The sequence below is a fragment of the Petromyzon marinus genome, chromosome 23, assembly GCF_048934315.1.
Source record: "Petromyzon marinus isolate PM22_M1 ecotype Great Lakes invasive population chromosome 23, UKy_Petmar_22M1.pri1.0, whole genome shotgun sequence".
Taxonomy (NCBI): domain Eukaryota; kingdom Metazoa; phylum Chordata; class Hyperoartia; order Petromyzontiformes; family Petromyzontidae; genus Petromyzon; species Petromyzon marinus.
In genome coordinates, this window is record NC_133689.1 from 3,408,228 (window position 1) to 3,431,918 (window position 23,691).

At 42.3% G+C, this 23,691-nt stretch overlaps 2 protein-coding genes across 8 annotated transcripts in view; one reads left to right on the forward strand and one right to left on the reverse strand.

Annotated features, from left to right (window-relative positions):
* The window catches only part of LOC116945300 (kelch-like protein 29), a 93,300-nt gene extending 90,208 nt beyond the window's left edge, over positions 1 to 3,092 (forward strand). The window contains exon 13 of the mRNA XM_076068959.1: positions 669 to 3,092. Within this exon, the coding sequence (XP_075925074.1) occupies positions 669 to 858 (190 nt within the window). The 3' untranslated portion in view covers positions 859 to 3,092. The remainder of the gene's footprint in view (positions 1 to 668) is intronic.
* Positions 3,093 to 3,177: 85 nt separating this feature from the next.
* ATAD2B (ATPase family AAA domain containing 2B) overlaps positions 3,178 to 23,691 on the reverse strand; it is a 52,990-nt gene continuing 32,476 nt past the window's right edge. For 6 of the 7 annotated variants that reach the window (XM_032959444.2, XM_076068958.1, XM_032959446.2 and 3 more), the window contains 7 exons: positions 22,979 to 23,113; positions 18,543 to 18,763; positions 16,408 to 16,642; positions 14,728 to 14,940; positions 9,161 to 9,309; positions 7,682 to 7,810; positions 3,178 to 6,999 (listed from right to left, as the gene is read on the reverse strand). In XM_032959444.2, the coding sequence (XP_032815335.2) occupies positions 6,895 to 6,999; positions 7,682 to 7,810; positions 9,161 to 9,309; positions 14,728 to 14,940; positions 16,408 to 16,642; positions 18,543 to 18,763; positions 22,979 to 23,113 (1,187 nt within the window). In that variant the 3' untranslated portion in view covers positions 3,178 to 6,894. The remainder of the gene's footprint in view (positions 7,000 to 7,681; positions 7,811 to 9,160; positions 9,310 to 14,727; positions 14,941 to 16,407; positions 16,643 to 18,542; positions 18,764 to 22,978; positions 23,114 to 23,691) is intronic. The other variant, XM_032959448.2, reaches the window with a different exon arrangement.

The window sequence follows — 23,691 nt, forward strand, 5'->3', positions numbered from 1 at the left end:
TTTGCTCAGTGAAGAGCCCATTAAGACAACGACCTTGGTTGGCTTCTTTTGTATGGGAGCCCTTTTGGGGCAAGTGCCAAGGCATTGAGAAAACGATGCAAACATCGTAATGCAAAAAATAGAATTAGACCACCAAATCACGTCAGATCCTGGAAGTTAAGCAGGGTTCAGCGTGATGAGCGCTTAAGAAGGAACACTGCCCGATACCCAGGTATTGTTGGCATTGGCTGCAAAGTGACCAGGAGATAGCAGCACAGCAATTTGATTCTTGAATCTATCTGTGCAGAGCTACACATCAGCGTTCTTGGAGCTGTAATCTTTGCCGAATTAAGAACGCACAAGTAACATTTTTTTTGCTTTGTGCGAGGTCACGAAACGAAAATCTGCGGCCAGGCCGACCCCCAACTCCTCCTTGACCGCTCCCGCCTGTCCACTTTTAATAGCAACCCCAGTCTTTACTTTGACCACCATCATTGTACGTACACCGTCATAATTGTCAAGCACCTCTGATTAAGATGAGATCTCAGCAGTGCTGGCTCGGCCCTCTCGTCTCCCGCGCCACGAGGCCGCCGTCACGCAGCAGCAGCAGCAGCAGGATATCGGCAGCGTGCCCTACACACGCCCCTTGCTTCTCACTCGCTCCCCCCCCCCCCCCCTCGTCGGAACAGCGCCGTCGTCCTCGACGGCAAGATCTACGTGCTGGGAGGAGCGGCGAGCACCGACGGCCCCGGCCTCGCCAGCATGGAGGTGCTGGACCCGCAGACCAACAGCTGGACCGTTGTTCCCAACCTGCCAGGCCCCGTGTACCGACACGGCTGCGCCGTCATCAAGAAGAACCTGCTGCACTCCAGCACCTAGGCCTGCCGCTTGCACAGTCGCCGCTGGCAGGCCCGGGGTGGCGGTGAGGAGGGCGCTAGCGGCTTACAACGCCCGCGTGCAGTTTTGCACAACCGGAGCAGCGTGGGGGGGGAAGACTGCGGCTTAACGGCAAAATAAGAACGTTGGGCGAGATGGACAACGTTGAGATGAAAGTGGAACTTTTTTTTAAACACTATATTTATACACACGCTATATATCTATATACAGTATATACATATGGAGAGAGCAAAATAAACTTTAATAATAATTATTCGTACCATCTTTACGATAGACGTGCGGCCGTGTGTAACGTGCAATGGTGGTTCAGTCACACGCGTTATCTACAGAGTCTGGAGTGGAACAAGGCTACATCTGTGGCTGTCTCCCTTTCGACACAATTATAGAGCATGCGCGTCAACGCTGGAATGTCAATACTAAACCTAAGGCTCTGACATCTGTTACTCCAAGATGCAGGGGCAGAGCGAGACAGGGCATGTGTTCCCAAATTCAGCAGCACCACGTCTTTACCTCGGCACAGTGGTCTTGTCAGCGTATTCCGTAATACAAAGGACTCCGTGTAGAGCTGGTTTTACTTGTTAAGCCGATATACAGAATGTTATTATTTTTAACGAGATCTAGTTTCACCAAATCTATTTTCATACATCTACGATGCATACACACCCACACTTATATCTATACAGCACACATACACAGCACAATTTGGAATGGCTATGTAGCTTGGTGCATCCCGAAAAAAATCAATCGCGTGCATGCAACGCCTTTTGAGGACGAATTTGCTTCGATGCTGCAACGCACACCGAAACGAGCGCGTGCAACGTATGGCCAATGAACGCCGAAGCCGAGGCATACATCGTGCCAGTAGCTTCGTACTGGGAAACCCTAGTTGATCAGGACTAACGAAAGAGTCCGCACGTCGCACAGGCGCGCACGGCGAGTGCGTCGAGCAACGCGGAAGCGTTCCGCACACGGCAGGAGCTTTCCACACGTCCCAGTGCCCCTTCCGCATCAAAACAACACGGCACGGTTTCACCGTGGGCCTGCGCACAGTGGCAAAAGACATCAGAGGAATGCAATATCAAAGGAATGAAAGCAGACAATGCGCCGTGTTTGAAAATAGAACTCGATATCGGGCGAGTATTAACGGCCTTGCACTCGCAAGATGTGCTCCGACGAGTCAAGCCTTGAACTTGTCATCCCCGCACGTCATTGTATTGGTGTCGAGATTATCCCGCTAGGAAAATGAATGTCACATCCACTCAATCCGAGCCCGAGCCATGGCCCCCGTGCACTCCGCAATCTCGGCGCGAATCGTTAAGAGGCCAGACATCCGCTGTGCACGTCTCGCCAACACAAACGCACACAGAAAAAAAACGCGTGCACAAACTCTACAGCGGGACGGACAAATCCTGCGGCAATTAAAATAAAACATTTCAAATTCCTCCCATCACTGGACATTATTGTCGTGTCCGCGCAGGGCTGAAAAGATTGGTGATGTGGTGTAAAATTGGGTCTTGTCCTATGGGCACGAGTCCGCTGGCACCCCGTGCCCTTCTTTCGTTGCCAGTGACTGCAAGCTGTGTCAGCACTTGCTTTACGCTCCCGAGCAGCAGCAGCAGCAATGTTGCGCTGTCGATTTCACTTTTACGCGAAGCGATGTCGTGCTACTCTATTGGTTCATCTGTAGGAGTTTGTGAGGAGTGGGGTTGATTGACTTAACCTAAGCGCACTAATTATTGTGTAATGTATTCTGCAGTTTCCTTTAGCTACTGCAATGACCGAAACTACGCCTTTTGCGATATTTAAATATGCCTTTGTGCTCTTTCGCTACATAATTACTAGTAATGGAAAGTTAACGTTTCTGTGTATATCAGTGGGATGTGACAATATGGAACCGTTTTGTGACTGGTACACAGTAAAGAGAAACACTTACTTTTTTTAAAGAATCTTCTACCGCTAATTCACGATCAGATTGTGTGTACATTTTTAATATCTTGTGAAAAGGGATGTTTGTAGTTTTGTTAAATGTTTTCTATAAATACTATACAAGATATGTTTATTTTGTAGTACTGTGTTAATGGCTGTTGTAAAAGCTTGTAACAGCAATATACAAACAGCAATACAATGTGCTTAACGCTTTGTGACATGCACATCAACTATGAATGTTGACATGTGCAAACTGTACATACCAGCAAGGATTAAACATTGCCTCAAAAGTTGTTTGCACGATTCCACCAATGAAAAGCAAACATGTTCAGTGTGCTCCATTATTCTGACATCCTTCAAAATAATTCCGACATATTCTTGAGAAAATGCTTTCTTTTATTTATTTCAACAAGATCCAAAGTTTCTCTTTGCGCACGTGTGTATACATAGGAGAAAGGAACATGTTTGTTACATAAACCCAGAAGAAACGAATGCAATGTTTTTCCACAAATACTGTTCACCCCATAAATGCTAAAAGATCAAACACACACCTAGGTTTATCAAAATGGACAATTTTACTCCTGAAGCGTTAAAAAAAACTGCCTTCCACCTTCCCCATTCTAATAATTTCAAAGCACGACAGAAATTGAATTACATAAAATCCATTGATGCATAACGGGGAACAACAAAAAAATGCAAAACCCTTTCAAGTTGTCGGCCAGGTAGCGTTTATACAGCAGAGGTTTTTGAAATACTGTACTTACAAAAAGAAACGTGACGAAAAAAAACCAAATATACACCAGCAAATATGGCTACGTAATGTTCATACAGTGCACACTTGCCCTATCAATGAGCAGCATTCTAAATAAGTAAAATCGGCTTCAACCTGTCAGAATATCAAGCATGCAAAGGATCCTCATGGAAAATCGAAATCTACTGTACAATATAAAATTCCAGGCAAAATGCAATGCTGATTCGATTATTTTATATTTTCTTTTTATATTAAAGCTGCCCTTGGATGAATTTTAAACTAAAAATAATGTCACCTTGAAAGGGTCTTATATTGCAATGAGGAAAAAAACTATAAAAAATATAGGTGATACAAGCAAATAAATAACCCCATAAGTTTCAATCAATGTACAAGGAACCTAAATTGTGTTTGAGCACTCATCAGATATCTGAAATGAGATGTGCACAGTAAGTCAACAGCAGTCAGGATACGCAGCCATCATGAATAATGACAGCTGGTTGGATGGAAGGGAGACCAATATATTGTCGTGTAAGGTTTTATTTAATCATAGAAGGAGATCTTCCTCGCGTGAACATGAATACAAAAATTGTGTATGGTGACCACACTTGCCAGATCGGTGTGCACCCATAGGCAAGTCTTACGGATTATTACTGGAGTTACCGATAATGTAACCAAGGACACTGCTTTGTAAATGTCTAAACCAAACCAGTGACGTGACACTTGTTTAGGAATGCTAGAATTGTTTTTTTAACTACATCTCGAGTACATGTCGTTTGGACTATCAGTAAATTAAATCACTTACAATCTACACCATGGACAGCGTCCCCCACCACCAATTTTATGGGCCATCACTTCCACTGCAGTCACCACTTTTGCTATATTTGCCAAAAAGTTTAATGCCATGAAGAGAGCTTGGACCTGCAGGCATTGGGTTGCCTATCCATGTTCCATGGCATGAGACCCCAAGGCAAAAATCATTACGAGAGTTATTTTACCACGAGCGCGTTAGTCTTTAACTTTTCTTTATTAGTTGACGTAAAAAAGGCATAAAGTAAGCGAACACATGCAAACAACACCAGCTGCTTTTTTTTTACAAAGACATCTGCAGCAAATACAAAGCACAACACAAAGACACGTTTGACAAATTGACTGACAGGTTGAGTGCCGGGGGGAATATATGTTCTCGTAATTAAATTAAAACAGTGTTTCAGATGCAGTCGAAACTGCCTCAAGGAATAAGCAATTGATAAATCCTTTATGACATTGGAAATTTAAATTAAATAAAGGCAGCCCTGAGCTTGTGAAACTGAGGCAGACAAGTCCAACCAACGCAAATGCACATTTCTCAATTTAAGTCATCTTAACCAGTCTCAATTGTGAGCACCATAGTCGTGCTTTTCAGCAGCCACCGATTCAATCCGAGCAGCCCATGATTCAATCCCTTCCCTATCTCGCCGCACAGAGACAACACAACGGGTTGAAATGAGCTTGCTCACAGGATTTCCATGTAAATTACACGGCAGCATATCTGAATCAAACTTCTTATAACACTACTGCTTCCAGTTCCAGCTCTATAGGGCATATTGGTCACTCACTAACAACATACCCACCCCCCTTGGCGATTTGATGTATTGTCACGATTCAGGTTATTTTTATGATTCAACTCTTAGGATCGATTACTTTTGTTTTTGTTTGAAACATTGTGGTGAATGCAGCTGTCACTAGTGACTTGCAGGGGTCCTGTAAAACGCATTATTTACAACATATGGATTGAAAAACATTGATTCTCATGCGATACAATGCATGCATTGTGCACTTAAGAAGCAATACCAATCAATTGTTACACCCCTGGTAAATCAATTTTATATATAGTTAAACTTTTTTTCCCCCAGGAACATATTCGTATTTTTTCCACACAAGATGGTGCTGAATGTTTGTCAAAAAGCAAACTGTCCATAAATGAGACTTAGAACAAAAAATAGAAAGTCAACACAGCACCACGGACAAAAAAAACTGATGGCAAAGTAGTAGCAGCATCACCCTTCTCACCAACAGAGGTTATTCCACGCAAAACCAAGACGTACGATGGGAGATGACGCTGAAGAAGAGTGAAAAGTATGAGGCTTCCCGGTTAAATCTGTAAACACTCAACAAGGATAATCAGATGAAACCCGCCTCAAAATCCTCACTTCGTTTCGCATGTTGATGGCAAAAGGCCCTTGCAAAAGCAATGGCTTGTAATTATTGATTTTTTTTTAATTCATATCCTTTAACATTTTTTTTAAGCACCACAGTAGTTTTTATTTGGTGACATTTCACTGTTGGAGACAAGTATTTCCATTTAAAGGCTCATGACCTGAATGGCAAAGCTTGCCAGCTGTGCAAGGTTACCTGAGATGTTGACGGCAGCACCATCAATAAAAAAAAACTGGAAAGATGTTTAACATTTTTATATATTTTTTTTAGAATTTGCCATAAATACACTGGACTTTTGAAAACTTTTTATTTTAATTTATCCTTTTTTAATGTTTTTTTTCTTGTTTTTATCGTATAAATTTCAAGAAACAGTCACCAAGAGATCTTAGTTTGGGGTCAAGATCAACGCAATACCCGTTATATATTTTATTACAGCAGTACACTCAAGCGTGCTTGTACAGGGCATAATTATCACCATAAACATTCAAAGTGCACCATGGGAGAAGGGCAAAAGGGAAAAGGTAGATGGAACACCAACCTGTACACTCATGTTGAATGCAGATGGGTAGTTAGATTTAGTTTATCCACATGTATATTTAATACTGTTTAACCAATTATATTTAAACTATGCTAATATAGTCAAGGCACTGGGCGAACACAGTCCTGCAGGAACACCCACCTATAGCCAGTGGATTACCACAGACCGGTTTTGGAAATTATATCACAAAGCTACCTCAAAAGTCTCTTTGAGATGCCTCATTTACCCAACGCTAGATGTTACGCCTGCATAGTGGTGCACCACAACGCCTGCCATCGCACACAAATGTCAACCCACACCAATTTATCATATTGCCAATTTTGTGCGGTCATTGGTGACCAGGTCAAGACGATGAATGCATTATGCTTGAGAAATTGGGTTTAAATTCGGGTGGCTGCCCAAGCCTGAAACACACAACAGCGACGCCGGCTGACAAACACGTTTAAAATTTCAAATGCTTTCTCGCTGTGGTGTAAAAAGTCAGGTGAGATGGGATGAGATGAACCGAGGGAACCTCTTTGCCCAATCTTTGAGAAGATGGTGATAATTATGGGCTGCTCGCAAGCCAAGAGAGCGCTCTCATGCATAACCCTGTACATACAGCACCCTACTTGTGAACCCGTGCACGAAAGGCATCCGTCCACCGCTCGGTCTCAAGTGCCGTCCCATGTGCTCTTCCCGAAAGGAATGTTTCCACCTCACTTTCCATTTCCTGATCGACACAAGGACCACAGAAGGAAGAGAAGCAAAAGAGGCGCGCAGAGTGGGAGGAAAATGAAAGGCAAATTAAAATTCCACTCAACGGTGCACACGGTGAAATATAATTTGTGTTCGTACAACATCTCCACGTGAAAATGAAGAAACATGGAGAGAGATGCAGAGCCTGATTTATATCAGTTTAAATTGAAATAAAACATATTAGGAATGCTTTCCAGACTATTAACTTATTTTAACCAGATAACCTAATGAATGCTAAAGCGTAAATCTTTAACAATGCGACTTAGAGGAAACACAATGAGAGAAATTACAAAGTCCAGGGGTAAAATGGAATGGCAAACACTATTGAAAAAAGAAAACCAGAAAAATAACGCTAATCATTTACTGTTATTGCAATTAAAGAAATTAAATGTAAGCCTTTTGAACGTGATGTGCATAAATCATATAACGATGCATTTGAGTCACATGTTCTCGTCGCATATGTGGAATCACGCGTGAGAATCATATTACGCAATTTATAATGTCAGTTAATGGCTGATGCAACATTTAGCCGAATGGAGCAAACGTAACCATACAAATGAAGCAGAAACTACGAGACGACAAAATGGTGTTGCCAAAAATTGTGACATTTGGCGACTCCATCGCGTGCCCAGCGAGCGTACGTTTGGCAGGCTCACCTGCACAAGTGCCATCTTGTTGTTCTCTCTGCGGTGGTTGTAAACGCACTGGCTCAGTATGGCGTACAGTCTCTCAAGCTCCTCCACCGTAGAGGCGTCGGTCCCTGTCACCACACGGTCCAGCAGGGCCTGCCAGCAAACGCACCGCCACACACACAAGCATAAAAACACGGATTGCACCCGGTAATTAGTGCCTTTCTTTAACGTGGCATGGAGTTTCAGGAAGTCATGAATTACATACGAATTAATACCATAACCAGTTCAGTGCTTTATCCAGTAGAGCCTCAAAGACTTCTCAATTATTCACAAGAATGATTTATGCTTTAATGAGCATTCTCTTAACCATTTCTTTTTATCGCAATAATCAAGATTGCGCTTTAGCAATATTGCGTTACAAGACGTTGAGAAATTTCCATTCGGAAATCTTACAGCTAATATTGGACCACCTTGTCGGGTTATTGCAATTGCCGTTTTATTCACACAAAGCACACAGTTTTAATATGCCATGCATACGATGTTTGTCGCATGACAAAAAAAAGCAACAGTTTCATTCCCAGGACCAGCAATGAGTCAAATTTTAGGAGAAAAAAAATTGAACTAATGTAAGTATGTTGTATTTGTGACCAGGCAGACTGTCAATTTGCCGCACTTGAAAACCTGGCTTAATTACAGGCGGCCGTCTGGAATTAAATCCAGAATCTCGGCGGTAAAGGCTCAGTGTGTTCTGACCCCTTATTCACTTGGATATCTCCAAATACAACAGTGCTTTTACAATGCATGGCCATTTTCAATATTATTCTGAAAATACGTCATTACCCGTCTCTCTGTTGCTACTCGCACAATGTATCTTAGGAAGTCTAAACCTTACACTCACACTCGGCTAAATCTAATGCTGTTTATTAAATATATCTCTCCGTATGACACCGTGTATCTGTCTTCTACAACGTTGGTTTTATATGCAGTTTTCCACTCGCCTGCCGATGTAAGACAGCATCACAATGAACAGCATGGCTCCAATGGAGCCATATGCCCACTTGCCATCACAAAAGCCGTAATTCAAAGCTAACCTTATTAAGCTTAAAGTATTAAAACCTACAAAGTGTGTTCATCACATTTCAATAAAATCACAATTTTTTTTTATCACAGAGCTGGAATAAGTAAAATTATGGGAAAAAACTAATTCTCTTTTTGTTCAGTTATTTGTGACCCAACTCACTATACTTGAGAGCACAATTTAAACAAGGGTGGCTGAAACCCGGATATGAACTGGGGCTTGACGGCTAAATGTTCTGTGACGTGGCATTATTCATCTGAACCACCTGGCCAATGCCATTCACGAGTGCTTTTGTTTCACAATTGAAAGGTCAAAATGTTTAGTTCATACCTGCAGTATATTAGCTGGTGAGTGCGCAACTATCTGGTTCATTGCAGAAAAACATTGTGAGACGTAACCAGGAAACTGGGACGGTCGATACACACCTTCAGTTTGTCTCTATCGACAATGACTGGTAGCACTGGTTCCTCCAGCACCTGGCGAAGCTTCTGAGCATCGATTGCCCTCTGCTGCTCCATCTGAGCACGCTGGCTCCGAGAGGATTCGTCCTTCTCATCCGCCAAGGCTTTTGCATCTGGGTACAGTGGCACAACATCACATTCATATAGAGCTTTTCAATAGCCTCCAGAAGCCTGGTGACCAAGGGGAAAGACCTAAGAGCAGATTGTGGGATACTGTTATTGCAGATTTTGGAGGACTCTTATCTCATCTGCAGCAGCTGCAGGATCTGACCGATGGTGGAAAGCGTTGGCGGGCGTGGTGTTGTAAATGGCGTGACCTTTCTGACATCTTGATCTTGATTTTTCAACAAAAACCTCTTTAGTGCTTAACAATACAACTGTAACGCATAGATAAGGGGCTTGTAGCGATTACAACTGGGACAATTAGTCAGCTAATTGTGTAATTGACTACTTTTTTGTGGTTGATTCCACGGGCCCCTTTAAAGATGTCAGGCACCTACTGCAAGCTTTGTGAACAGTCGGTAAATTAGATTTGCCAGCGCCATGGATCAGAGTGATGTGAAACGGAGCAGATGTTGCCCGAGTGTAGAGACCTTATCAAATCACACGAAATCACTGTGACGCGTTGAACTGACAGAATATTTATGGCAAATGGTGAACGCGTGAGTAATGATAGGTTTTTTTTTGCTAAAATGTATCCTGCTTGGGGGGGTCTCTTTATTTTCCACTTCAATCTCCCGAGGGTCTTTTAATTCACTGCTTTGACCTACGGGGGTTCTATTTAAAACATAATGCTCACTCTCCAAAGCAGGCTAGCGTAATGATTACTTTTGACTATTTTTTCCTCTCATACCTTCTACAGCCACTAGAATACTGAATGCCCCACAAAGTAAAATAATATAAACAATTTGAATTGTGAAAATTAATCTCACCGTGACTGGGGAAAATAGTTGCACACCCAGTAGTTACAAAAACCAGCTACATAATCAGCTCATTGATGCCAAAGTTAATGTTATGAAATAAATTTAAGGAAATTGCTTTAGGCTTGATTAAAAACAGATACGAAATTTGAAAATTTTACCGAAGTCAGAAAGGCTTTTCCAAGTTTAGGAGGATAAGGTCAAGTTATGTCACGGAATATATATAATAGTCCCACATCTTGTGAATGTAGTGCATTATCAGGGACCTCAGTTGGGTAAAATCAACTTGGAGCCTTGCAAACTAAAAGCAGAGCCTTGAAATTTACTTGAGAAACAATCTCAAGAGAAAGTGTAGCGATGTCAGAAGTAGAATCACATGAACAAATTGCTTACATTTTTTTTTAAATTCCGGCAGCATATTGTAAAATTTGTAGCAGGGACAAAACCTTCAAAAGGAACTTTAGAGACACAACGTCATCCATCCTGAATGAGCTCGTGCACACAAATAAACGCATTCATTTATATTTATCGCACATCAGTTTTAGCCGGCCAGAAACCTTTCAAACACCAGGGCTTTCGGATTGGCAAACATATAATGGACTCATCTTCTTTGGTTCTTTCGGTAAAGTCACGTAGAATGGGAATAAAATAATAAATTGATAAAATAAAATAACACATTAAAATTCTCACGACGTTTCGGCCACAACACAAGCGGCCTTCATCAGGTGAAAGGACGAGACTGTCGAACCGAAGAAGATGAATCCTTGCAGTCACGAAAGCTTTAAATCGAAATATAATGGACTATTGTTACCGTATAATACTTCTCCACATAATTAAAGTCTTGAGCAGATTTTTAGTTTGACAATGGTTTATTTTTTATGAGATTAATTTAAAAATTACAACATGTTATTTATATTCTTGGTTCTTTCGGTAGTCACGTAGAAGGGAAATAATAAAATAATGTTTCATTATGTTTTATTTTTATTTCCCTTCTATAATAATGTTTTATTTTTTATTATTTCCCTTCTACGTGACTTTACCGAAAGAACCAAGAATATGAATCCCTGCAGTCGCAAACGCTTTAAATCGAAACATGTTATTTGTTTTGGTCACAATATTAACAATGGTCCTCTGTTACTGAGTGACACAAAATCCAGATTTAGTTGTTAATACAAGAGCCACATCCTCAGACTCGCACAGTTGGCTACGTATGGTGCGAAAGAAGTTCGGCATACATACATACAAAGTGAGCCAATCAAATCTAAATGCATTTAAATTAGTGAAAAGATGCTAACCCATGAAACATGAATCCTCTCTTTTGAACCCAGTGATATTAATCACAATATATTACGATATGTCTGAAAACACACACATTCAAAGGGGGAGGGAAAACTGCAAATCATGTGGAATTTGTATTGTTTTAAATCAAGCCACCCTCATCCATGATTTCAAATGCCTTGCATCAAGAACATGAATTGTGCCAAATTGTAAAAAAAATACTGTGAATGCCTCACCCATTTCATCAAAGACAGGTGGGAACTGGGTCAGGCCACTGAAAACCTCATACAATTGCTTTATCTCTATCCTTTCATCTGTAGCTCCATCAACGCGAAAACGAAATGAATGGATTGTGATTACAAGGCGCATCAGCTGTGTGGGAAGAGTGCAAACAAAATGGGATGTACGTCAAAGAATGGGGCATATTGGGCCATCCTTTTCATCTGCTTTTAGCATTTCACGCTTACTCAGCGTATGCTGACATTAAGTAATCATCTGCTTTGAAATCTTTTTGTACAGCTGCTAAAAACAATAACATTGTGAATTGACTGCTCTTGAACAATGAACAGTCGCACAAATATCAATAACCTTTATAAAGTCAACATCTTACTATTTTATAGTCACATGGTACATTGGTCCAGGATGAAACTACAGCTGAGTAAGATGACAGGCAGCTTATTACCATGGAAAGACCATCATCCAAAAGTGAAAGAAAGTAGGTAATGGTATTGATTATCTTGCAATTGGTTCAAAAAGAAAAACAAGAAATAATGACACAAATTTTACCTCACACAAACCTCCCTCTCAAGTTTTTTCTGCCCAACAGCAGATTGAATGGCTCAAGCACCCTCCATTCCATCAAATTCCACTCTCTCCTCACCTCACAGCACTCTCCCACCTACTAGTGTCCTTGAGCCATAGCTATGGAAGGATATTATAAGTGATTTTGGTTGAACTTCATCAACGGTATTTGTTTAGGTGACACCATAACCGAATGCAATTTCACATCCTACCAAAACCATCACAGCCATATATAAAGCACAGACTTCAAATTGACCAATGTCAACTTACTTCTTCTCTATATACATTTGAACAGAAGACCTCATGGTCATAAAACTGTTACTTCAGTCATGAAACTGTTACTTCAAACCCCCGTGCCCACAGCCAACTCGGGCAATCACGAAACAATGATGAGCAGTTATGGTCCTTTGTTTGGATGGTGTCATCTCCATGAATGGTTCGGGAATACCAATGGTGAAAAGTGCCTCGCATTTCTCAATATAAAGACGTGTTTATTTTTACCCAAGGCACCCTTCTCTCACAAAATATACTTCTGATCTCAACGGGATCTAACTTGGTGGCTGACCTCTCTGCTTTAGTATTTTTTTTTATATTGCTCAACTCCGAGTCACTTTAAATGACATTTAGAATTATTTCGGTAAAGTCACGACGGTATAAAATAAATCACCACGTTTCGATTGCAACACAAGCAATCATCAGGTGGGAAAACCATAGCAAGAAAATGTTTTTCTGAACTGGGCAACTTTTTTTCTTGCTGTGGTTATCCCATGTGACTGATGATGACTGCTTGTGTTGCAATCGAAACGTCGTGATTTAATTTATTTTATATCTACATGACTTTACCGAAAGAACCAAAGAGTATGGATCCCTGCAGTCACGAAAACTTCAAATCTAGATTGACGTTTAGAATGTTTACAAAAAGCGTGATATTGCGTTAACAGCAAACGTTTGAAGGGCCATTGCCAGAAATGTCACCTACACCTACTATAATACTGGTAGGAAACGTAGTGGGGACTGGAAGTCCAACCGGGATTAATAACAGGAGGCAGGGGATTAATTGTGTATGTCTGTGGATATCTGTCCACGTGTATACGGCCACCCGGATATATAACAAATGCGCTCCTAGTGGGCATTACTGTTAGGAAACGTAGTGGACTGTAAGCCCAACCGGGATTATACTGGTAGGAAATATAGTGGACTGGAAGCCCAACCGGGATTAATTCACAGGAGGCAGGGGATTAATTGTGTATGTCTGTGGATGTCTGTCCACGTGTATCCGGACACCCAGATATATAACAAATGCGCTCCTAGTGGGCATTACTAGTAGGAAACGTAGTGGACTGGAAGCCCAACCGGGATTAATTCACAGGAGGCAGGGGATTAATTAAGTATGTCTGTTCACATGTATCCGGACACCCGGATAAAATGGGAGGGGTGGGGCTGGGTGGAGAGGGGAGGGTGGGGAGGGGCTGGATGGGGAGGGTGGGGCTGGGTGGGAGTGGGGAGGGTGGGGCTTGGTGGGGGGTGGGAGGGTTGGGGGGTGTGGGGCTGGGTGGGGAGGGGCTGGTCACCCCGTGGTGCCCTTATAAAACTCAACGTTTAACCTACTCACATCGGCTTGTGCCCGCCCTCACAGTCGGGCATATTTGCGGAATACACCACGTGGTGCCGCCGTTGACCCTGGCCATTGACCGAGCAACCCAACGTTCCTACCAGCTCCCTCCGCAGGAATGTGTTCACCCAGGGATGTTCTTAACGCTCGTGACGTCACTCCACATCGACCAGCCCCGCTCATTAATATTCATGGCCAGGTGACATCCTCCAAATGGACACCCCCCACCCCTCCTCATTAATAATGAGCGAGCAGGTGATGTCACTGAATATGGAATACTCCCCCCTTCACTAATAATCATGCGCAAATGATGTCACTCCATATCGAACAGCACCCTCCCCCCTCATTACTCGACATCGAAAAGCCCCCTTCGTAACGTCCTCCAAATGGACATCCCCCCATTCATAAAAATTAGCCACTGACATCACTCCACATGGGGTGCTGAGGCGCCTCCTCCCCCCTCCTCGGCGTCAACTTACAACCCTCACTACAAAGGCAGAACCCTCACGTCACGCGATCTCCGTAATGCTATTGAGACATCAACGTTAAAAGGACATCATGATGAACAAGGGATTATAACCTTAAAATGAAATAGGTCTGTGTCACCGCGCCCTTACAAAATGCACACGCATAATGCAATGAATATCACGTCGCGGTCTGCTTTTCGCTTGCAAGTTTCAAAATTACTGCAATACACCCGTTCTTGGACGCGCAAAAGGCTAGTTGTAAATGTTTTACTCTTGAGAGCAGTGATTTTGACATCAGTGTTGAGTTGTCCTTACTTGTGCTTGTGCACCACTGCCAAAGCATTACACATTTCAAAAAGGGCCTTACACCTAAAATACCGTCCATTATATAATCGTTCCTGTTTAAGGCAGTCTTATGGATGAATAGTATTGAGTTTTTGTTACTTCACTCACCTTTGGAAGCCGAGGCATCTCCATTTGTCTCTGCGAGTCGATCGTTGGCGCCGTTATCACCTGCGGCCGGATCCAGAGGCGGCAAGGACGAACGTGCCGGATTTGCTTCTTCCTTGTTCAGCAGGCTGTCAGCCTTGCCCTCCTCTGCCGCCTCGCCATTGCCCGCCTCTCCGCTGCCAGACACTTCGGTGTCAGCCTCTTCCTCACCTGCTTCTGTTAAAAATCAAAACGGTCAATTTCTTTACTCTGGACAAACAGAAGCCCACCGAATAACAATTCTCAGTTAGAAGTGAGACGGAATTCAGGGGGAGATTAGAATGTTACACTTTTCTCCGTATCACCCCCCACCGCCAGTGACTTGATGGACTACCACCATCATGATTCATGGTCATTTATTTAGGTAAAAATGTATTTCTCTGTTACAGTCACGCTTGTATTCTTGTTTTCTCTCTCTCGTTTGTATTATTTTGTTTACTCCGTTAGTATAAAACAAATTAACAACTGTATATACCCATAAATCGTAAATATTCTCCTTGTACATGCATGATGTAACACATGCATCTATGGCATGAGAGTCAATTTTAATACGTTAAATAATGCCTTGCTATTCTCATATTGTGCTGTGGAAAAAGGAAAGCAACATACCGTGAAGACAGTCGGAATGGTATAAAGTGTTACATTAGTTAAATAATTATAGGTGAAGGCTCATCCCTGCAAATGCTTGCGAACACTACTGCTGGGAGAAGGACACCACGAGAGGGAGTCCCTCAAGAGGGCATCTGGCCCACTCTCCCAGCTGGCCAGACATCTTGGCAGAGGTGGGAGTACCCACACTTTACCCCACTACGTTCAACTTGTCAATCGACTGTGGTATACGTATAGATACTGCTGCGGGGACAAGAGGCGGTGCGCGGGAGGTAATAAACTTGCACCATTGCATTAATTTCCATGCCGGGAGGTCGAATCGAAGCGACGACCTCTGGATTGCTAATCCAGCGTGCTAAGCGTTATACCATGGCACTGTAACTAAGCAACAGTTATAAACGACCTAATCAATCACAGTATACTGATGAAAAAACGAATAGGCTTTAGCCTTTTCCGCAAAAATACAGGTGTGAAGATGTTCAAACACCAAACAGACACCTATAATAAGGCATCACGTCTGTATTAACTACACATCATGTTTGTGGTAAAACATGCAAACACGCTTTGATATTAATGTATGCATTCCCCTTGAAACCAATTGGCCTACACCAGAGACAGCCTCCTTTATGGCCTCGTCTCAACAGTGTAATGAACCCTTTCCCATTCCAATGACGTACGTGTACGTCATCAGTTTTTATTCCATTCCCCTGACGTACGGGCACATCTTTGGAACGGAACCGGACGTAAAAGGCCACGCTGGAGGGCGTGGCACAGTTTGGTGCCAGCTCTCGTAAAGTGCGGACGTGTCGCAACAGTTCTCTGAGGTGAGTAAAATGTATTTAAAAACGCCTCTCTAAATAAAATTAATGCTGAACTGCTTGCACGACTCGAGATTCAGCAAAGAAAGGGGACCCCCCCTCGACCCTGCAATTTGCTGACATCTCAGATCGGGAAAACGTTCATCTGTTACAAACACACCTAGTACAACGTGGCCGCGACAAGTACAAGTGGCCAGCTGTGCCTCCTAGCTCTCACCATCAATGATGGGGATGGCAGATTCGTCGAGTTGGTCGAGCTCGCCTGTGTCGCTGTCCAGTTCTGCAATGGAAACGGCATTCCCACCCAGCGGACCATTCAGCACCGGCTGCTGTCCCCCGTCGATAGCACCGTTAGCGTTGTCCTCCTTCCCGGTGCCGGATCTACCGTCTGCAGCATCGCGAGAATCGTGCGAGTCCTCCTCTTGCCCCGTGATGTCCATGCTCAACTCCGTCTGCACATGAGGAAACGCTTATCGTTTGTACAGTTGGTGGCTTTAAAGAAAAGAAACCAACGCTCACCGCTGTACATTTTTTTGACGTTATTTTGGGTTTCCCCCCCAATTTTATTCCAAATGTTTACATTTTAACGTTTATATTTTTTAGCAGGTGAGAACTGGAGTAGGATACTCTCATTTGTATATGTAACCTGGGGCATTAGTCTGAAAGTTGGGGGTGATGATTGCTATGCATAATCCCAATTGAGCACTTTCCGGGCCAATTTTCGTATTTTGTCAGATTTTGACCGTGACGCCAGGACACAATGGATTTTTACATTCACTGCGAAGCTAAGGTGCATAGTATTATTACGGTTATCACACGCGCAGTAATATTCACAACGGCCGTTGCGTCCGAGCCATGAACCTCTGGAACAAGCGGCACCGTCAGGCCATGTCACGGAACATGTGCTTTTGGCATCTTGTCATGAGATGAATAAATGTCCATCTTTCTCAGCATCGCATCACACTAGATTAGATAATTCCATTGGAATATGATAAAACAGAACAAGTTTTGAGATCCCTTCAAGTGTCCACATTACGGGTGCTGCACTTTCACACATGCCCTACTATGAAGGTTTGTCACGTGACAATCAAAATGAAATTATTGATTCTCAGACATCAAATTATGCTATATTAAGGAAGAGCCTACATTTTACGTGAGGATTTTTGGTGCACTCATCGGTGATTTGGTTGAGAACATCACCTTATTACCTCGCCTTACATTTTACAAATTGGAGCAGATATTCATGGAAACCGAAACAGATAAACTGCAGACACTATCAATTCAACATGTGTTTTCATGCTCAAATGGGCAAAGGGAAAATCTCCATTCCTTTGGTGGACAAAAGTCTACATGTAAGACTTCTCACAAAGTAGTGCTAATTATCACTGAATCATAGTAATTCAAAATGTCTTAAGTTAAGAGTGTACTATACGAGCTGAACATTCTGGGAGATTAAGGGTGCAGCTATATATATAGAAATACTGTTTATTAATCCCATATGAAACAAGAAATACTTCCAAAGTCAACAATGCTCCAAACAGTTCAATACTGCTTCACGCAACAATGCTGGGAACCAAATTTTAAGCCACTACACCAGAGCAAGCGGTCTCCTGCCAAACTACATATTTTACTTGGCAATTAGCAATTGTGCTGCTTAAATGATGAGCAGAACTTTACTTGTAGAGTTATTGAGGGTGGAAACCCAGAATATATCCAACTATGTAAAAGCCAGGCAGTGACAAATGGCTTCATGCCTTGCAGGGCTTTCACAATTGCAAGCCTGTAACGTTATTACCATATGTTTGCGCATGCGTGTGTGTCACATCACAATAAATACAATCAACCATATATTCCCATATGGAGAAATGTGTTAGGGAATTTGTGGTTGCTCGATGTTATTATATGAATGGCATTTGCATTTGCTAACACAGAAAGCAGAACAATATTTGCAGATCAAGGTGCACTATATGATATTAACCGATTCTCCTAATACAGAGATTATCTCTTAAGAATCAACAACTAAATATTAGGAATTTTATTTCCTGCAGTGGGAATGCTATTCACTTCGTTTTAAGGTCATGCTTAAAACACTTATTTGAATGATTCCTGGTACATGCCACAAAACCAAAGCACACAAGTATTCTGAATTCATTGAAATTTAGATTAAAAGTTCACAGCATCATCTATTCTCTATAAATGAACATATATATATTGAAAATCCTAAAACCAGACACGAAAGTTCTTTGAGGCAGCAGGGAGTTCATTGCCCACATTATGTAAAAATTGGCAGTGAGAAAAAATACTTTAGTACAAAAGCATGATTTACTGTAGCTGTAGAACAAAGTTGCATACCTCATGATTGTCGCTGGTATCGGCACCATCGTCTTTCTCTGCCGTATCTTTCAACGTGTCCCCCACCTCATCGTCCTTGTCGTCCGCCTCCTCCTTCTCGGACTTGACGTCGGTGTCTTTTCTCGAGCTGGCGTTTGCCGGCGCCGGGAGCCGGGCCTTCTTGTAGGAGCAGCACACGCCCCTCGACCACTTAATGCGCCGTTTAGGCTTCTTCTTGTAGGCTGCCATCCACACAAGCACACGTACTTGGAGGCTGCCCTACAACCAGGTCTGTGCGTGCAGCAGTTGGAACCACGTGCTATGAACCCAATGACCAGCCAGAGTTCAATTCGTGGCCACCGGGACATCACCAGTGGCAAATGGCATCACAACCTTCTCCAGGCTATCCCGTACGTTGACTCGGTTCTAAATGAGTACTTGATGCAGTGTACACACATCAGCACTTGAGAAAGACAAACCCGGGTGTTTTGAGAGGCACACCAAACGTTCATATGCTGTGCCAGTCTTAAAAGGTGATCACCAACAGCACTCATCATAACGGGCTGTATGGCAATACATGCTGATGTTTGTCTTTTTTTTATGTGTACGTGATACATGTTATATCGTCTCTGAACAATTCTTGAAACATATACATGTTAGCAATAGGATGTTTAAGTCAAGTTGTGTTTTTTTTGTTTATAAACCATTTACCAATTACACTGTGCGTTTGCGGCACTAACGGTAATGTTCGGTGACCCTTGTTCATGAAATGGAAGTCAAAAGTGAGAATTTAAACTAAGTTGTAAGTAAACTAAAATGGCCCTAAAAGGGATGTTTTGGGATTTAAAAACGTAATTCTATTGCAAACACCAAAAATGATCATATAACAAAGGGCAAACAATATACGTCGATTCTTCTGTTAATGATTCTGAAGCTCATGACACATGCATCAGATCATGTAAGGATCAATGTTTTTCTTTTCATATATATTGGTCAGTTCAGATTGGTAAAAGGGCGAGGGGGGGGGGGAAGTCTCCAGGACCATACTCTTTGGTTCTATTCGGTAAAGTCACGTGGGTAAAAAATAAAACAACAAAAATCACGACGTTTCGGCCACAACACAAGTGGCCTTCATCAGGTGAAGGGACAAACTGTCCAGCGGACAGCATTGGAGTGAAGAAAGCCAAGCGCAGGTCGCCTCCTTTTAAGCTGATGGGGTTAACAGAAAACACCTTGACAAAGGAAATTAGCGTAAAACACACCACTAACAACGCTTGGAATTAGCACAAGATGATAATACACCACCCTGGAAGTTTGGAATGCCACCACCTGAATAAATATACTGCACCACTGAAAATGAGTTTAATGTTTGGTTCGATTTAGAACATCTTTCCAATGGTTGCTTAATTTGAAACCATCTTCTCGGTTGAAATTGTGTCCGTGTTTGTAAATCTCAATTGCCTCGTGGATAAATCTCTGATGATAACCTGTCGGTTTGCAAAGAACCTTGGTAACGGAGAAAATTATATTGTGATCACCCACAGCGTTAGTGATCAGCTACGGCAGAAGAATTCGTCCTGCCGTGTTTCAAATCTGATTTGTGCTCGCGAATTCGGTCAGAGACATGTCGTATCGTCTCCCCGATATAGCAATCACCACAAGTGCAGCTCAATTTGTAAACCCCGGGGTACTGTAAGTCAGGAATGACATCCTTCATGGATGGGATCAGGTCACGGATTTTGTGTACTGTATTGAACCGGACCAGGATCTTGTTTTGTTTAGGATTTTGGAGATCTTTTTAGTAACGCCTGCTATATATGGTAGTGTGATGGTTTGACGGGAGTATCAAGTGGTTGTTTCTGTATGGAGGGAGAAACAGCTTGGCGGATGGTACGGTCAGAGTATCCGTTTCTCTTGAGAGCCAGATGTACATGTTTTAATTCACTGGTCAGGTGGTGTTGGTCCAAAATGCAATGAGCCCTGTGGTATAACGTTTTGATGAGAGAATGATTTTGCGTCGGGTGGTGGTGGGAATCAGGTTTCAAGTAGGAATCTGTGTGGGTGGGTTTCCTGTAGACAGAATATCCCAATGAGCCATCAGGTCTCCTCTCAAACAGAACATCCAAGAATGGCAGCTTGCCATCTTTCTCCACTTCCATGGTTAATTTGGTGGCGGGATGTCTGGAATTGATGTGGTGTAGGAAGATGTTCAAAGCTTGTGCTAATTCCAAGCGTTGTTAGTGGTGTGTTTTATGCTAATTTCCTTTGTCAAGGCGTTTTCTGTTTACCCCCTCAGCTGCGCTTGGCTTTCTTAACTCCAACGCTGTACACTGGACAGTTTGTCCCTTCACCTGATGAAGGCCACTTGTGTTGTGGCTGAAACGTCATGATTTTTGTTGTTTCATTTTTTACCCACGTGACTTTACCGAATAGAACCAAAGAGTATGGATACTTGCAGTCACGAAAGCTTCAAATCTAGAATCTTCAGGACCAGTTCAGATACCATTTGCCAATGATGTTAGCCTTCGCCGGGAATCAAAGTCTGGAACTCGAAATTTATAGTATGGTATGCTAAACACTGCACTCCCAATGCAGCCTCTTATCAGAATTTGTTTTTCACACAAAGTATAAAGTAATGTTGATGGATGAATGGCCATTAATTGCCTCTCGCTTGCGACAAAAAAAACTCTGAAAATCACTGTAAAGTAATGCAAGTGATGAATGACTGCACAAAAAGAAGTTGCAAAAAGTGTGCCTTCGATTTCCCCAAGTGGCACACAGAAACAAACCAGATCCCGAGTAAAGATGACAGCAGATGCCACTCTATGGCCTTGTGGTGCACAAAGGGGGCACTTCATTACAGTTGCCCTGTGGTATGTGAGCCTCTTCCAGAAACCGGTGTCTGCTGGGATGACAGCTATAGCCAAAATTCCTCCGGCCAAGAGGAAGTCATGCGCCAAGCAACTAAAGCCTGCAACAAATGTGCTTTAGCAGAATGGTGGGAATGTAAAAGCCAAAACACATATAATGCACTGCATTAAAACTAAAGGATCCATTTGTGTACTGCATTCACATTTTTAAACCAAATCTTGAAGATCAAATATGTGAAAATACCATTAAGAAAAAATAATAATGTATACCGAGTTATAAGATTCATGGAAATTAATTAAATTAACGTTTTCAATGTTTTATCCATTGCGATGGAAACTCCATGAACTAGATTTCTCTGTCAGCTAAAGTTTTGTTTCCCTTGTCAAATGCCCCCTGCAATACAATGAGGTCAACCGTGTAGACAAATGAGTCTGCAAGTAGTCCCTGGCATTAATATCACCAATGTTCACCCCACTTGATTTTGGCCTTGAAATAAGAGCCCAGAAGAAGCCCATCACTGTTATCGCCAATGGTTGACAAATGTGTCCTTTAGCCTTTCATAATTCCCGAATTCTAAATACACTTGAAACCTAATGGCTACTCAAGATAAGAAAAGCATTCTTATTGATATATTCATTCATTTTTATGACCAGATAAAAATGAGTGTAGCCAAAGTGCGCAGAACTGAGTGACCCACTTGCAAAAGCCAGTCCCAAAAAAAAGTACGAGGCAAACAGAAATGGCAGGAGGATTTGAATGGAAGGTGGCATCTGGCGACTTTTAGCACAAGGGCGTACATCACAGCAGCAACCAAGAATAGCGCATGGCTGCCGACGGGCAGATAAAATTTGTGTGTGCTCCGCGCCGCTGAGAGCCGAACGGATCCCCCCGGGAGCATGCCGCCTTTGCGCGAGCACTCTGTACAAATGCACAAAACGCCTCCGACAAACGAGGCCCATTGCATTGGGTGGCAAACGCCAGCCTGGAATCCGCGAAGATGTAAAAACGAGAGCCGCCCTTCCCCTCTCTGCCGATTTTCAATTGATCTCCAGGGAAGCTCCAATCGACACAGCGAGTGAGCCGGATCCCAATGTCTCCAGCATAGAATTTTTATGTTGTGATAAATGGGCACAGTGAAACTACAGGGCCGTTTTGCGATGTTTTTTAACTTACGTTTTAAAACGAGGTCACCAGCAATACATTATTTAGCTTTGTACACTCGGTGAGTAGAGCACAAATGTAACAAGGGAAAAATTCTAAACAGGCAACAAGCTAAATTTTGATTTAAAGCTTTCGTGACTGCAGTAATTCATATTCTTGGTTCTTTCGGTAAAGTCACGTTGAAGAGAAACAATAAAATAATAAAATATATGAAACAATAAAATTCTCACGACATTTCGACTATAACACAAACAGTCATATATACATTTTTTTATTATAAAACAATTTTATTGTTATATATATTTTATTATTTTATTGTTTCCCTTCGAAAGAACCAAGAATATAGGCAACAAGCTGTAATAAAACACTTTGGACTAATGTTTGGCTTTCAAAACAAACAATCTTAGTGGAGCACAAGCACTTACGATTAATCTTCACGACTGGGCTGGAAGTATTTGTCACAGAGGTTTCAGCAGAAGCCAGAAGTACAGCTTCACTGTCTTTCTTCTTTAACGTCCTTACAGTGTAACATTCTGGCGCAGACATGGCCGGCACAACACCTGAAACAAACATGTGATTGTGAACAAGCAACCAATGTGAGATACACTGAAAAAAAATCAATACAATATTTATTAAACGTTTATTTTCAAGCCCATCTATGTACAGTGACGGAAAAAAGTATTTGATCCCCTGCTGATTTTGTACGTTTGCCCACTGACAAAGAAATTATCAGTCTATAATTTTAATGGTAGGTTTATTTGAACAGTGAGAAACAGAATAACAAAAAAAAATCCAGAAAAACGCATGCCAAAAATTTTATAAATTGATTTGCATTTTAATGAGGGAAATAAGTAATTGAACCCTCTGCAAAACATGACTTAGTACTTGGTGGCAAAACCCTTGTTGGCAATCACAGAGATCAGACGTTTCTTGGAGTTGGCCACCAGGTTTGCACACATCTCAGGAGGGATTTTGTCCCACTCCTCTTTGCAGATCTTCTCCAAGTCATTAAGGTTTCGAGGCTGACGTTTGGCAACTCGAACCTTCAGCTCCCTCCACAGATTTTCTATGGGATTAAGGTCTGGAGATTGGCTAGGCCACTCCAGAACCTTAATGTTCTTCTTCTTGAGCCACTCCT